This window comes from Phoca vitulina, unplaced genomic scaffold, assembly GCF_004348235.1.
Source record: "Phoca vitulina isolate PV1807 unplaced genomic scaffold, GSC_HSeal_1.0 scaffold51, whole genome shotgun sequence".
Classification (NCBI taxonomy): Eukaryota; Metazoa; Chordata; class Mammalia; order Carnivora; family Phocidae; genus Phoca; species Phoca vitulina.
In genome coordinates this window covers 2,736,915-2,753,497 of record NW_022589754.1, presented here as the reverse complement: position 1 = coordinate 2,753,497, position 16,583 = coordinate 2,736,915, and the positions used below count along the sequence as shown (strand labels likewise).

The 16,583-nt window shown below is 36.9% G+C and overlaps 1 protein-coding gene across 1 annotated transcript in view; it reads left to right on the top strand.

Annotated features, from left to right (window-relative positions):
- The window catches only part of CYLC1 (cylicin 1), a 177,965-nt gene extending 162,573 nt beyond the window's left edge, over positions 1-15,392 (top strand). The window contains exon 6 of the mRNA XM_032387858.1: positions 15,360-15,392. Coding sequence (XP_032243749.1) covers positions 15,360-15,392 — 33 coding nt within the window. The remainder of the gene's footprint in view (positions 1-15,359) is intronic.
- Positions 15,393-16,583: the final 1,191 nt, after the last annotated feature.

Sequence of the window (16,583 nt, the reverse complement as noted above, 5' to 3'; positions counted from 1 at the left end):
AGCTCAGAGAAGCTTCTTTAGCATTTATTTTAAGGCTAATTTAGTGGTGATAAACTCCTTTAGTATTTGCTTATCTGGAAAATAATTTGTAAATCCTTTAATTTTGAATAATAACCTTGCTAGGTAGATAATTCTTGGTTTGTGATCTTCCTCTAACAGCACTTTGAATATGTCATGCTACTCCTGTCTGGCCCATAATGTTTCTGTTGAAAATTCTGATAGCCTTAAGGGTTTGCCTTGTAGGTAATAAGTTGCTTTCCTCCTGCTACTTTAAAAATTCTTTCTTTATCATTAAATTTTACAATTTTTAAAATATGCCTCACTAGTGTTTCTCTTTGGTTTCATCTTGTTTTCTTGGCCCTGATTAGAGATGTCTATTAATTCCTGATATATTTCTATGGCCCTTTCGTTTTCCTTTTCCTATTCTGTTTTATGTTGTCTCAGAGGTCCCTTACAGTATTCTCACTTCCTTTATTTTTTTATTTTATTACATTATATTAATCACCATACATTACAGTATTAGTTTTTGATGTAGTGTTCCATGATTCATTTTTAGCTTATAACCCCCAGTGCTCCATTCAGTATGTGCCCTCTTTAATACCCATCACCAGGCTAATGCATCCCCCTGCTCCCTCCCCTCTAGAACTCTCCATTTGTTTCTCAGAGTCCATAGTCTCTCATGGTTCATCTCCCGCTCTGATTTCTCCCCCTTCATTTTCCACTTCCTGCTATCTTCTTCTTTTCTTTTCTTTTTTTTTTTTTTAACATATAATGTATTATTTGTTTCAGAGGTACAGGTCTGTGATTCAACAGTCTTACACAATTCACAACGCTCACCATAGCACATACCCTTCCCAATGTCTATCACCCAGCCACCCCATCCCTCCCAACCCCCACCAGTCCAGCAACCCTCAGTTTGTTTCCTGAGATTAAGAATTCCTCATATCAGTGAGATCGTATGATACATGTTTTTTTTCTGATTGACTTATTTCACTCAGCATAATACTCTCCAGTTCCATCCAAGTTGTTGCAAATGTCAAGATTTCATTCCTTTTGAGGGCTGCATAATATTCCATTGTATATATATGCCACATCTTCTTTATCCATTCATCTGTCGATGGACATCTTGGCTCTTTCCACAGTTTGGCTATTGTGGACATTGCTGCTATAAACATCGGGGTGCATGTACCCCTTCGGATACCTACATTTGTATCTTTGGGGTAAATACCCAGTAGTGTAATTGCTGGGTCATATGGTAGCTCTATTTTCAACTTTTTGAGGAACCTCCATACTGTTTTCCAGAATGGCTACACCAGCTTGCATTCCCACCAACAGTGTAGGAGGGTTCCCCTTTCTCCTCATCCCCGCCAACACCTGCCATTTCCTGACGTGTTAATTTTATCCATTCTGACTGGTGTGAGATGATATCTAATTGACGTTGTGATTTGGATTTCCCTGATGCCCAGCGATGTTGAACACTTTTTCATGTGTCTCTTGGCCATTTGGATGTCTTCTTTGTAAAAATGTCTGTTCATGTCTTCTGCCCATTTCTTGACTGGATCATTTGTTCTTTGGGTGTTGAGTTTAATAAGTTCTTTATAGATTTTGGATACTAGCCCTTTATCTGATATGTCATTTGCAAATATCTTCTCCCATTCTGTCAGTTGTCTTTTGGTTTTGTGGACTGTTTCTTTTGCTGTGCAAAAGGTCTTTCAACCATTTTGAGGCTATTTTTGTGTGTGGTGTAAGGAAATGCTCTAGTTTCATTCTTCTGCATGTGGCTGTCCAATTTTCCCAACACCATTTGTTGAAGACACTGTCTTTTTTCCATTGGACATTCTTTCCTGCTTTGTCGAAGATTAGTTGACCATAGAGTTGAGGGTCCATTTCTGGGCTCTCTACTCTGTTCCACTGATCTATGTGCCTGTTTTTGTGCCAGTACCATACTCCCTTGATGATTACAGCTTTGTAATAGAGCTTGAAGTCCAGAATTGTGATGCCACCAGTTTTGCTTTTCTTTTTCAACATTCCTCTGGCTATTCAGGGTCTTTTCTGGTTCCTTACAAATTTTAGGATTATTTGTTCCATTTCTTTGAAAAAATTGGATGGTATTTTGATAGGGATTGCATTGAATGTGGAGATTGCTTTAGGTAGCATTGACATCTTCACAATATTTGTTCTTCCAATCCATGAGCATGGAACGTTTTTCCATTTCTTTGTGTCTTCCTCAATTTCTTTCATGAGTATTTTATAGTTTTCTGAGTACAGATTCTTCGCCTCTTTGCTTAGATTTATCCCTAGGTATCTTATGGTTTTGGGTGCAATTGTAAATGGGATCGACTCCTTAATTTCTCTTTCTTCTGTCTTGTTGTTGGTGTATAGGAATGCCACTGATTTCTGTGCATTGATTTTCTATCCTGCCACTTTACTGAATTCCTGTATGAGTTCTAGCAGTTTTGGGGTGGAGTCTTTTGGGTTTTCCACAAAAAATATCATATCATCTGCCAAGAGTGAGAGTTTGACTTCTTCTTTGCCCATTTGGATGCATTTTATTTCTCTTTGTTGTCTGATTGCTGTGGCTAGGACTTCTAATACTATGTTGAATAGCAGTGGTGATAGTGGACATCCCTGCCGTGTTCCTGACCTTAGGGGGAAAGGTCTCAGTTTTTCCCCATCGAGAATGATATTCGCTGTGGGTTTTTCATAGATGGCTTTTATGATATTGAGGTATGTACCCTCTATCCCTATACTCTGAAGAGTTTTGATCAAGAAAGGATGTTGTACTTTGTCAAATGCTTTTTCTGCATCTATTGAGAGGATCATATTGTTCTTGTTCTTTCTTTTATTAATGTATTGTATCACATTGATTGATTTGCAGATGTTGAACCAACCTTGCAGCCCAGGGATAAATCTCACTTGGTCGTGGAGAATAATCCTTTTAATGTACTGTTGGATCCTATTGGCTAGTATTTTGGTGAGAATTTTTGCATCCGTTTTCATTAGGGATATTGGTCTCTAATTCTCCTTTTTGATGGGGTCTTTGTCTGGTTTTGGGTCAAGGTTATGGTGGTCTCATAAAACGAGTTTGGAAGTTTTCCTTCCATTTCTATTTTTGAGAACAGTTTCGGAAGAATAGGTATTAATTCTTCTTTAAATGTTTGGTAGAATTCCACTGGGAAGCCATCTGGCTCCGGGTTTTTGTTTGTTGGGAGATTTTTGATTACTGCTACAATTTCCTTAGTAGTTATAGGTCTGTTCAGGTTTCCTATTTCTTCCTGGTTCAGTTCTGGTAGTTGATACATCTCTAGGAATGCATCCATTTCTTCCAGATTATCTAATTTGCTGGCATATAGTTGCTCATAATATCTTCTTATAATTGTTTGTATTTCTTTGGTGTTGTTTGTGATCTCTTCTCTTTCATTCATGATTTTATTTATTTGGGTCCTTTCTCTTTTCTTTTTGATAAGTCTGGCCAGGGGTTTATCAATCTTGTTAATTCTTTCAAAGAACCAGCTCCTAGTTTTGTTGATCTACTGTTCTTTTGGTTTCTATTTCATTGATCTGAGCTCTGATCTTTATTAATTCTCTTCTTCTGCTGGGTTTAGGCTTTATTTGCTGTTCTTTCTCCAGCTCCTTTAGGTGTGGGGCTAGTTTGTGTATTTGAGACCTTTCTTGTTCCTTGAGAAAGGCTTTGTATTGCTATATACTTTTCTCTTAGGACTGCCTTTGCTGCATCCCAAAGATTTTGAACAGTTGTGTTTTCAATTTCATTTGTTTCCATGAATTTTTTTAGTTCTTCTTTAATTTCCTGGTTGACCCATTCATTCTTTAGTAGGATGCTCTTTAGCCTCCATATATTTGAGTTTTTTCTGACTTTCCTCTTGTGATTGAGTTCTAGTTTCAAAACATTGTGGACCAAAAATATGCAGGGAATCATCTCAATCTTTTGGTACCAGTTGAGACCTGATTTGTGACCTAGGATATGATCTATTCTGGAGAATATTCCATGGGCACTAGAGAAGAATGTGTATTCTGTTTTTTAGGATGGAATGTTCTGAATGTATCTGTTAAGTCCATTTGGTCCAGTGCGTCATTTAAAATCTTTATTTCCTTGTTGGTCTTTGCTTAGATGATCTGTCCATTTTAGTGAGGGGAGGTGTTAAAGTCCCCCACTATTATTGTATTGTTGTCAATGTGTTTCTTTGCTTTTGTTATTAATTGGCTTATATAATTGGCTGCTCCCATGTTAGGGGCATAGATATTTACAATTGTTAGATCTTCTTGTTGGATAAACCGTTTAAGTATGACATAGTGTCCTACCTCATCTCTTATTATAGTCTTTGGTTTAAAATCTAATTTTTCTAACATGAGGATTGCCACCCCAGCTTTCTTTTGGTGTCCATTAGCATGGTAAATGGTTTTCCACCCCTCACTTTCAATCTCGGGGTGTATTTGGGTCTAAAATGAGTCTCTTGCAGACAGCATATCAATGGGTCTTATTTCTTTTATCCAATCTGAAAGCCTGTGATTCTTGATTGGGGAATTTAGACCATTTACATTCAGTGTAACTACTGAAAGATATGAATTTAGGGCCATTGTATTGTCTGTAAGGTGAGTGTTACTGTATATTGCCTGTGTTCCTTTCTGGTCTATGTTGCTTTTAGGCTCTCTCTTTGCTTAGAGGACCCCTTCCAATATTTCTTGTAGGGCTGGTTTTGGGTCTGCAATATCCTTTAGTTTTTGTTTGTTCTCTAAGCTTTTTATCCTTCCTTCTCTTTTCAATGACAGCCTAGCTGGATATAGTATTCTTGGCTGCATATTTTTCTCATTTAGTGCTTTGAAGATATCATGCCAGTCCTTTCTGGCCTGCCAGGTCTCTGTGGATAGGTCTGTTGCCAATCTAGTGTTTCTACCATTGTAGGTTACAGATCTCTTCTCCCAAGCTGCTTTCAGGATTTTCTCTTTGTCTCGGAGACTCGTAAGTTTTACTCTTAGATATCAGGGTGTTGACCTATTTTTATTGATTTTGAGGGGGGTTCTCTGTGCCTCCTGGATTTTGATGCCTGTTTCCTCCCCCAAAGTAGGGAAGTTCTCTGCTATAATTTGTTCCAATATACCTTCTGCCCCTCTCTCTCTTTCTTCTTCTTCTGGGATCTCAATTATTCTAATATTGTTTCATCTTATAGTATCACTTATCTCTGGAATTCTGCCCTTGTGATCCAGTAGTTGTTTGTCTCTCTTTTTCTCAGCTTCTTTATTTTCATCATTTGGTTTTCTATATCACTAATTCTCTCTTCTGCCTCATTTAAACTAGCTAGAGCCTCCATTTTGGATTGCACCTCATTAATAGTCTTTTTGATTTCGACTTGGTTAGATTTTAGTTCTTTTATTTCTCCAGAAAGGGTTTCTCTAATATCTTCCATGCTTTTTTCAAGCCCAGCTAGTATCTTTATAATCATCATTCTGAACTCTAGTTCCAACATCTTACTAATGTTTGTATTGATTAGGTCCCTGGCAGTCGGTACTGCTTCTTATTCTTTTTTTTAGGTGATTTTTTCTGTCTTGTCATTTTGTCCAGAGGAGAATAGATGAATGAGAGAACAAAATGCTCACAGGGTAACAACAACCCCAGAAAAATATACACTAAACAAATCAGAAGAGACCTGAAACTGGGGTAAAAGAAAGGGAAAGAAAGAAAAAAGAAAAAAAAAAAAAAGAAAAAGATAAAACAAACAAACAAAAAAACAGAATGTGATCAAATATGATCAGGCTGGTGCATAGATCATTGACACAGACTAGATTTTGGGCATATTTTGGTCTGTCAGAAGAAAGTGCCTCCCAAAATTTTAAAGAAAGAAAAACTTATATATGTACAAAAATAAGTGTAAATACGATGAAGGGATGGAATATGACTGTAAAGATGAAAATTATAAAAGATTTTAAAAAAGGAATTGATAAGAAGTTGGTTGAAAAAAGAAAGAAGAGGATTTAAAAAAAAAAAAAAGGAGAGAATGTGATCAGGCAGGAGACTTGAAAAAAGCCATACACTAGAGATTAGGGTATATTTTGGTCTGTTAGAAGAAACTGTATCCCAAAATTTTAAAGAGAGAACAATATATATATATATATATATATATATATATATATATATATATATATACCAAAAACAAGGTTAACTACTATGAAGGGATAGAATATGACTTTAAAAATGAAAGTAAAAAAGATTTTTCTTTTAAAAAAAGGGATTGATAAGATGTTGGTTGAAATAGGGAAAAAGAAAAATTCAAAAAGAAAAAATAGAAAATTAAAAAAAATTAACTTTGAAAGACTAAAGAATCATGGGGAAATAGCCATGAATTCTGTGTGCAGTATTCCCTGCTGGAGTTCTGCCATTCTCATTGATCGGCAAACTTGGTCTTGGCTGGCTGTTCTTGCTGATCTTCTGGGGGAGGGGAATGCTGCCGTGGTTCTCAAATGTCTTTGCCGGAGGCGGAATTGCCCCACCCTTGCCGGGGACTGGGCTAAGTAATCTGCTAGGGTTTGCTGTCGGGAGCTTTTGTTCCCTGCAAGCTTTCTGTACAGCTTTGGAGGACGAGAGTGAAAATGGCGGCCTCCCAGTCTCTGCCCCAGCGGAGCCGAGAACTCAGGGCCCCACTTTTCAGTGAGTCCACAGAGAAGACAGTCAGTCACTCCTGTCTCCCCAGCCTCCAACCACACTTCGTGCTCACCCGGCCTATGACCTAGCATTTCTATTTCTGGCACACGACCCTGTGTGGAGTCTCCAAACCTAGCAGATTCCTGTGGTGTGCACCCACGTCACTCCTCCCGGGGGAAGATGGGGAGTCTCACCGGATCTGCCACTTGTTGGGTCCCTGCTGGAAGAGCAGTGGCCTGACTGTGCCGCAGATCATGGTTTATGGCAACCCTGAGCTGAAAGCCCACTCCTCTGCTCTGTCTCTGCAGCCAGCTTCTCTGCTCTGATACCTGGGAGCTCTGCTGCACTCAGGCACCCCCGGTCTTTCTGTGACCCCGAGGGTCCTGAGACCACACTGTCTCAGTGAGGGTTCCACCCCTGGCTTAGCCACTGGAGCGATGTCCCTCAGCAGACCCGACTTCTAAAAGTTCTGATTTTGTGCTCTGCTGCTCTATCACTTGCCAGTAGTGGTTGATGGAGGTCCCGTCCCCCGCCATCTATCTTCCTGAATATCACCTCGGGTTCACTTCTCCGCAGGTCCTACCTTCCAGAAAGTGGTTGCTTTTCTGTTCAGAGAGTTGCTGCTGTTCTTTTCTTTGATCTCCTGTTGAGTTCGTAGGTGTTCAGAATGGTTTGATCCTTATCTAGCTGAATTCCTGGGACTAGACGAAATTTAGGTCTCCTACTCCTCCGCCATCTTGCTCCTCTGAATCTCCTCACTTCCTTTAATTATTGTTTTTTTTTTTTTTCCTTTTGTGTTCTGACTGGGTGTTTTCCATTGCCTTGTCTTCTCATTCACTAATTCATACTATTTTATCCATTGTGCTGTTGAAACCCTCTAGTGTATTTTTCAGCACAGTTATAATTTGTTTGGTACTTTCTTATATTTTCTATTACATTGTTGAAGTTCTCACTATGTTAATCTATTCTTCTCCCAAGATCAGTGAGTATCTTCATGATCATTACTTTGAGTACTTTATCAGTTAAGATGCTTATTTCCATTTCATTAAAGTTTTAATTTTGGGGATTTGCCTTATTCTTTGGTTCAGAACATATTCCTCTGTCTCATCATTTTGCCTGTGTTTGTTTTGTATTAAGCAAAATGGCTACCTCCCTCAGTCTTGAAGAAGTCTTGTGTAGGAGCTGTTCTGTATGGTCCAGAAGTATAATCTTCCTTGGCCGCCAGAGCCAGGTACTCTATGGATGCACCTCTTGTGGGTTGCACATACCCATGGAGGCCACAGTTGCTGCACAGAGATGGTGGAGCTTGAGGCCTTTGCCTGACCTGTGTGTAGCTCAGCCCCTGCACAGGGAGAGAGTAATGTGAACCCCTTGCTTATCTCATTGTGACTTCATCTCTGTGTCGGTTAAGTAGGGCTTGGAGCACTCATTTTTCCAAGTTGTGGCTAGTCTGCTGCAGAGGGAATATGGGTCTAAGTGCATTTGCCCAAACTGATTGTAGCTCAGTCAGTGCATGGGTTGGTTAGGGGTCAAGGCACTTGCTAACCCAGTTGTGGCCCTTCCACTGCATTGGGATGGCAGGATGGGGGCCTTTTTCAGCTTAATTTTGGCTTGGTTGTTGTGTGGGTAGTGCTGGGCTTGTGGTACTTGCCTATACTGGTTGTGCCTTGTTCTCTGCATGGGTTGGGTGGGGCTTGGGCACTCATCTGGCCCTATTATAGCTTGGGTTCCTTGCATGGTGGGTGGAACATGGGGCACTCAGACATCCTGGTTATAGTGCAGGATGGACAGCACAAGCCCTCTGGTGCTAGCAGCCTAGAGGAAGAGTGTCAAAAATGGTTCCCATTGTCTTTTCAGGATGGGCAACACAAGCCCTCTGGTGCTAACAGCCTAGAGGAAGAGCATCAAAAATGGTTCCCTTTGCCTTTTTCAGCAGCAAGTTGAAGTGAGATTGCAAAAAATAACATCTTCCAGTGCTGCTGCTCCATGATAAAGTCCCAGCAGTTTTCTGCCTCTTTGGGAGCTGCTTAAAATTAGTAAATGGGTCTTTGTCACTTATGGTCTAGATACTTTTCAGTCTGTTGCTTTGATGATATCAGGACAAGTGGGTTTGCACACAAAGAGTGGGATCTTTGTTCCCTATAGTTCTATGATTCTCCTGGTCTTAATTTCTATTGATTTTTCAAAACCAGACATTTTGGGGTATCATCTCTCTGGTGGTAGCTCCCAAAGTTAGGATGACTGATGATTAGGTATAATCTCTTCACTCCTCAAGGGAGAGTTCCATACTTTTGGGATTCCTCCTGATTGTTACCATCTGTGAGGTAGAGTCCTGGGCAAGACCATTTATCTGCTCCCTTACCCTTTTTGATGTGTCTCTTTGTCTTTTTTTGGAGGCACTGTTTATCTGGTTATCAGGTCTTTTTCAGGGGAAAATTGTTCCATATGTAGCTGTACATATTTTGTGTTCATGGGACAAGATGAATTTAGGGCCTACTTATGCTACCATCTTGAACATTCCTCTAGTTTTTGTTTTTTTTAAGTGTTCTTTTAATGGTCCCCTGTAATGACATTTACCAAATACTATGGCTTTGTTTCCACCCTTAACCCCTTTTGACCTCTTGCACTCATTGGAAATGTGTCTCCTCCCTTAATTTCCCTCAATTTCAACTACTATGGTTTTCTTTTTTCTTTTCCTTTCTAACTACTATTTATCTATCTGCATTTCTGGCACTTCTTCCTCTCATGTCCAACTCAAATTGTTTATGTTCAGTTCTTGGTTCAGTTATTCCACTCTTCTTTACATATTGTTCTTGAGAGAATTCATCTATTATTATGGCTTCAATTTTCACATCTCTGTAAGTATTTCCAAATCTATATCCTTAGAGTATTTTCCCATCCATACTCTTATCTGCTATCTTCTATATTCAACCAATTTCTAAGTTGCAGAGAACAGGAAAAAAAATGGATTTGAGACATAACTTCACTGTTATGTAGCATTTTTTTAAAATTTGGATTAAGTCATATGGAAATAAGAATAATAGTACCTAACCTACGCAGTATAACAAATTGTTTTTAGGTTCAAATGAGAGAGTATGTAAAAAGGTTTTGTAAATTCTAAATCACTATATAAATGTAAGACTATTACTGTTACTACTGCCTTTACATCTTAATTTCTATTGCTCTCATTTTCTTATGTAATTGTTTGTCCCCCTATAGTTATTTTCTTCAAAGCTCAACTTCCCTTATAAACACTGTAACACTTATATTGTTATTTATAGGTTGAGTTGATGTTAATATTGTTTTTTAACCAGACTGAAAGCACTTCACGGACAGGATGAAATATTTTCTATTCATCATAATGCCCAGAACATTGTTTGGCATATATGAGATGATTAATAAATATTTTTGAGAGATTAACTTTGAGATATTATCAGGACAAGTCATGATTTTGTTATTTTATAGGTTGAAATTTTATGTTTAGAATAAGTTGGGGTATTCAATAGAATTATCCATGTTTATTTATTTGTTTCCTATGTCAATAAATATTTCTTGAGCAAATATTCTGTTTTAAACACTGTTCAGGATAATGGAGATACCCAGACACATGCTTATTTCTGCCATACAACTTAAACTATTCCCTCATAAAATGAGGATGCCAGTAGCTGGTCTTGAAACTAGTCTTCCCTGAAAATAGGAACACTCAAAATATCACATAAGTATTCCACTTTTACATTCTTTTTTAATTTGCTTTATTCCTGAAAACTAGAAAAGTAGGCCTTCAGAAAAGTATTTCATAAATTTTAACATTATTTAAGATGAAAATGATGATTAAAAAAAGAATATACACAATGGAATATTACTCAGTCATAAAACAGAATGAAATCCAATGGCATGGATGGAGCTAGAGTGTATTATGCTAAATAAAATAAGTCAGTCAGGGAAAGACAAATGCCATATGATTAAAATCCACATGTGGATTGAGCAAAGGGAGGAAAAATTGTCAGAAAGGCAAACCAAGAAACAGATTCATAACTATGGAGAACAAACTGATGGTTACCAGAGGAGAGGTGGGTGGGAGAATGTGTTAAATAGGTGATGGGGATTAAGAGGCGAACTTGTTGTGATAAACACCAGGTGTTGTACGTAACTGTTGAATCACTAGATTGTACAACTGAAACTAATATTACACTGTATGCTAACTAACTAGAATTTAAATAAAGACTTAAAAAAAGAATAGAGAATTCTCTTCTCTTGATAATAGCTATCTATCAAAAACTTATAGAAAATTTCATACTTTCCCATTAAGTCAACACACATTAAGATCAAGAATAAGGTTAGGATACACCAAAGATGTCTTTGATTCTTCTTTTTCTTTCACAACCTTTGTTGGATCTGATTGACTCAAAAAATATCTAAAATATGACCACCTCTCATCAATTGCTACCAACTTGGTCAGCCAGCTATATCTCTTCTGTAGAAAAAGTACATCACAAAATGTCACTCCTCTGCTTAAAAGTTTCAATGAAGGGATGCATAGCTCTTTTTGGGAGTGATTGAAATGTTCTGAAACTTGATTGTGGCAGTAGTTTGACAAGTATAGATATGCATTTATATATGTGATATATATATATATATATATATATATATATATATATGTATGTATATAAACTCAGCAAGTTATCCATTTAAATGGATGCAGTTTATTGAACATCAACATAATTAATAAAGATTATGTTTAGGATTGACAGTGTTAAATTAAACCTAAAGAAACAAACTAACTTGCAAAAAAAAAAAACCTTTAATATTTCACCATGTCACTCAGAATAAGTGTGAAATTTTCACAATTGCCAACAAAGTCCTAGATAACTTTCTCTCTGATCTCATCTTATTTTCCTCATCATCAATCTGACCTAGCCCCTTTGGCCATCTTGCTGTTCTTAGAACATCCCAGGAATATTTAGGTTCTTGCCCTGATATACCCCTCTACCTAGAATATTATTTCCTTAGATTTACACATGGCTAATTCTCTCTTTCAAATATTTTCTCAAATGTCAATTTCTCAAGGAAGCTAATATAACCAATTATTTAAAATTGCAGCAAATCCCACCCCCTGCACTCCAATCCTTACCTCATCTATATTTTTTCTATAGAATTTGCTACCTTCAATTGTATAATTTAATTAGGTTTATTGTGTATATCCTCTAGTAGAATGTAATCTCTGTGAGGGCAAAACTCTCTGTTCTGTTCACTAACATATCTCAAATTCTGAAGAGAGTGGGTGGCACTCAATATTTATTGAATAAGTAATTAGTATGACATTTATTAGAAAATTAGCAAGAAATGAATAAAAAAATGCTGGGCAGTTTTAAAAATCCAGATGATCCTGGATAGTGTAATTTTTAGTGTTCCCAGTTCATTCATTCATTCATTCATTCATTCAAAAAGGGTAAAAAAAAGCTATCTGTCAAAAGGCTATCTATCAAGGTGATATTTGACCTGGATCATGAAAGATAAGAAATATTTTGAAAGGCAAAGATAGTGGGGAAGTTTCTATCCAAGAACACCCAACCAGTTACTAGGAGAGCCAGTCTGTGAAGTTACATCACTAGATACAAAAATAACAGAATGATATTGAAAAGATGATATTAACCGAAGTAAAACACAGAATTTCCAGGCAGAATCCAAAGTGAATAGTGAGAGGGACACAGGGTTGCCAACTGACATAGTAAGCATAATGGAAGTCTACGGGGCATAAAAGCAGCAGAAGGTTGTGATGCTTCTACATGACCTTTTTTTTTTAATTCTAAACTATAAATTGAATGGAAAGAAGGCCTTTGGTTTTTTAATAATGGAGTTTCAAAAGACTTTTTCTTGCCTATTGTATAACTGTTGATATGCTGTTGCTTTGCTGTGCTTCAAACATGCAACTACTCCACCTATCTCCCCTCACTCACCATTAGTTTTTTTTTTTTTTTAAGATTTTATTTATTTGACAGAGAGAGACACAGCGAGAGAGGGAACACAAGCAGGGGGAGTGGGAGAGGGAGAAGCAGGCTTCCTGCAGAGCAGGGAGCCCGATGCGGGGCTCGATCCCAGGACCCTGGGATCATGACCTGAGCCGAAGGCAGACGCTTAAGGAGTGAGCCACCCAGGCGCCCCCACTCACCATTAGTTTTGATTTCTACTTGTTGACATTTGGATGTCAAGAGCAAACTCGAATTCCAAGATCTCCCTTCCTTAGACAATGTTTCATTTTCTGGAAAGTTCCAGAAACTCAAAACTCTTTCCTATATGGAAAAAATTCCACCACTTACTTATTATTCCCTGAATTGTCAAAATAATTTCTTATTAAGGTATTACAAGCTTAATTTTGATTACTGTCTTAATTCAGGTTGCTATAACAAATGCCATAGACTGGGTGGCTTAAACAACACATATTTCTCACAGTTTGGTGGCCAGAAGTCCACAGTTACGGTACAAGCATGGTTGAGTTCTGGTAAAGAAACTCTTCTTGGCTTTTAAACACCGCTTTCTTGATGTATTCTTGCATGGTATAGAAAGAGCTCTGGTCTCTTCATTCCCTTATAAGAGCAACAATCCCATCATGGGGACTCTACCCTTATGACCTCATCTGAACCTAGTTACCCCCTATAAGTCTCTATCTCCAAATATCATCACATGGGGGGTTAGGGCATCAAAATATGAATTTTAGGGTGCCTGGGTGGCTCAGTCGGTTAAGTGACTGCCTTCGGCTCAGGTCATGATCCTGGAGTCCCCGAATCGAGTCCCGCATCGGGCTCCCTGCTCGGCTGGGGGTCTGCTTCTCCCTCTGATCCTCTTCCCTCTCATGCTCTCTGTCTCTCATTCTCTCTCTCTCAAATAAATAAATAAAATCTTAAAAAAAAATATGAATTTTAGGAGAACACAAATATTCAGTCCACAGCAGTTACCCTTCAAGTGTTAACTACAGTTTAACTGAAGCATTTAAAAAATCTAAAAGCCAAGGGGCACCTGGGTGGCTCAGTCAGTTAAGGGTCAGACTCTTGGTTTCAGCTCAGGTCATGACCTCAGAGACCTGAGATCGAGCCTTGCAGCAGATTGCTTGTCCCTCTTCCTCTGCTCCTCCCACCTCTCTCTCTCTCATAAAGAAATAAAATCTTAAAAAAATGTCTTAAAGCCAAAATATAAATGAATGAATTTCAAATGTTTGGATTTGGGGTAATGTGAAATGCTTTAGAAAGTGGCATTTCTTTTTTTTAATTTAATTTAATTTTATTATGTTATGTTAGTCACAATGTAATGTAACATTGTAATGATGTTACATCATTAGTTTTTGATGTAGTGAAACAATGAATCATAGAAAGTGGCATTTCTAGTGCTTCTCCCAAATCACAATGTATAAATGAAAGTTATCCACCTATATTTAAGGCTTGACACAGTTAGCACTTCATCCTAATTATTTGGGAAGCATCATGATGTAGAAAAAAATACTGAACTGTAAATCAAGAGTGTTAGTGATATGACGTTTCTGAGAGTAAATGATACTCATAACTAATGGCCAAGAAATAGAAATATAATTTATACAGGAGGAAATAAGTATAAGAAACAAAATTATTAAAAAAATATTGACCATGGTTAGTAATCAAAGCAATCTTATGAGATAATTTCTCATTTAATAATGAAATAAAAATAAAATGATGTATACCTAAAATATATAAATATTAAAAATTTTATATGTATTATATATGTAAAATATCTTACATGTATATCTTACATACTTTAGGGATGGTGGCACATTTATTCACTGCTGACTGCAAAAGAGGAACAATATAAACTGGTTCAACCTTCCTCTAGAATTATATGGAACTATGAAGGAAGAGTCATAAATGAAGCAATACTATTTGACTCATAATCTCAATACTTAAAATGTATTGTAATAAAAATATCAGCAGAAGGAAAAACAAACTCTTGGAACAAAGACTGATTGCAATACTGTCTATAACAGAAAAACTTTGGAATTAAGCTAAATATATACAATTAGGAGAATGGTTTAGTAAAATATAATACATATAATAGTATGCATTCATTGAAATGATAATTATAAAACCTTGATAATTAAAGGGAAAAGTTAAGAGACTGAAACAGGAAAAAATACTATGGGATCACAACTAAGCAAAAATCTGCATGTTTGTGAACAAAGATAGACAGTGATAGGCAAATATGAATATAATTACATTAATGTGGTAGAATTTGGAATGACTATCAGTTATTTTAAATATATTTTGTGTTTTTATATTATATTATCAATTTTAAATGTTCTAGTCCTTTAAAATAGTTGTGAGATCTTTGACACATAATGTACATTGATAGGACTTGGTTCCTACACAAATGCTAGTTGTAGGATGAATATTCAGTACTTCTCATCTTTTAATGAACATTAGGATCACTCAGGGAAGTTGTTGAACATGCAAATTGCTGATTCCATCTCAGACTTTGACTTGGTAAGTCTGGGGTAGGGTTCAGGGACCTGCATTTTTAATAAGAAATAAAAATGATATCCAAGTTCCCTTTCACTTATGACACTATGTGTTTTGGTGTGGTCTCTCAAAAAACAGGAACTCTCTATAATTAAGATAAATAAAATTTCCCTTTTTCTTTTCTTTTCTTTCTTTCTTTTTTTTTTTTTTACTTTATTTCTCAGCCTGAAGCAAAGTGGATTCATAAGCTGCTTTAAAAAACAACTGAGCACTTGGTTTCACAGAATGGCCTTACCACAGTAAAGACTGGCTACTCTCAGATGAGCATTTCTACTTCTGTGGAACTGTAAGAAATAAAAACAAGTCTTCCATGAGTCCCAGGAGCTGATTTTTTCATATAATTTATAGAGGTGATTTTAGAGTTATATGTTTTATTTATTAAGTACTTGAACTACTCAAGCCAAATTGCTGTAGCATTTTACCCCATGTTCTGAAACTTTAATTTGGAAACCATATCTGAGTTTAAGTGAAAACTTAACAATATTCCTTTGGATACCCTATCATGTTTTGTTTTATCTATCTTTTACTTAGCATCAAGAAAAAGTAAACAAAGAATGGAGGGAAGGAACCAGATATTTTACGCCCTTAAAAGAAATAGAGAGCTATATGTAGACAGTAACCACCACTTCTCCATACATATACAGACCTCTAAATGTAATCATTTACCTTTAGACACTTTTTTTAGCTTATCACTTTACTTAATAATAAGCTGCAAGTTACCCTGAAAGAATAATGCACATTTGTCAATTATTTTACATTTTCCAGAAATATGCTTGTCACATTTATTCCTGAGAGCAAGAAAGGGGTGTGAAAAGAAAAAGGATATATTGGATAGATGGATGGATAGATGATAGATAGATGATAGATGATAGATAGATAGATAGATAGATAGATAGATAGATAGATAGATGATAGATAGATGTCTTAGTCTGTGTACAGACTGATATAACAAAAATACCATAAACTGGGTAGTGCATAAACAACAAAAATTTATTTCTCACAGTTCTGGAGGCTGGGTAGTCTGAGATGAAGGCATCAAAAAGTTCAGGGTCTTGTGAGAGCCCACTTTCTGGTTCATAGACCTCCTTTCTCACTTACATAGTGGAAGGGGACTAGGGAGCTCTGGGTCCTCTTTTATAAAAGCACTAATTCTATTTCTGAGGACTGTACTCCCCCAAAGCCCCAAAGGTCCTACTTTTGGGGTATTAGGCCCCACCCGAATACCATCACATTGGGAATTAGGATTTTAACATACGAATTTTGGGAAAAGACAAACATCCAATCTATTGCAATGATGAATATACAGATAGAGTTATAGACAGATATAAATATGAAGACCTTCTTCATTGCATCCAGTCTGCTTTCTGCCTTTTGTTATAATCTTGACT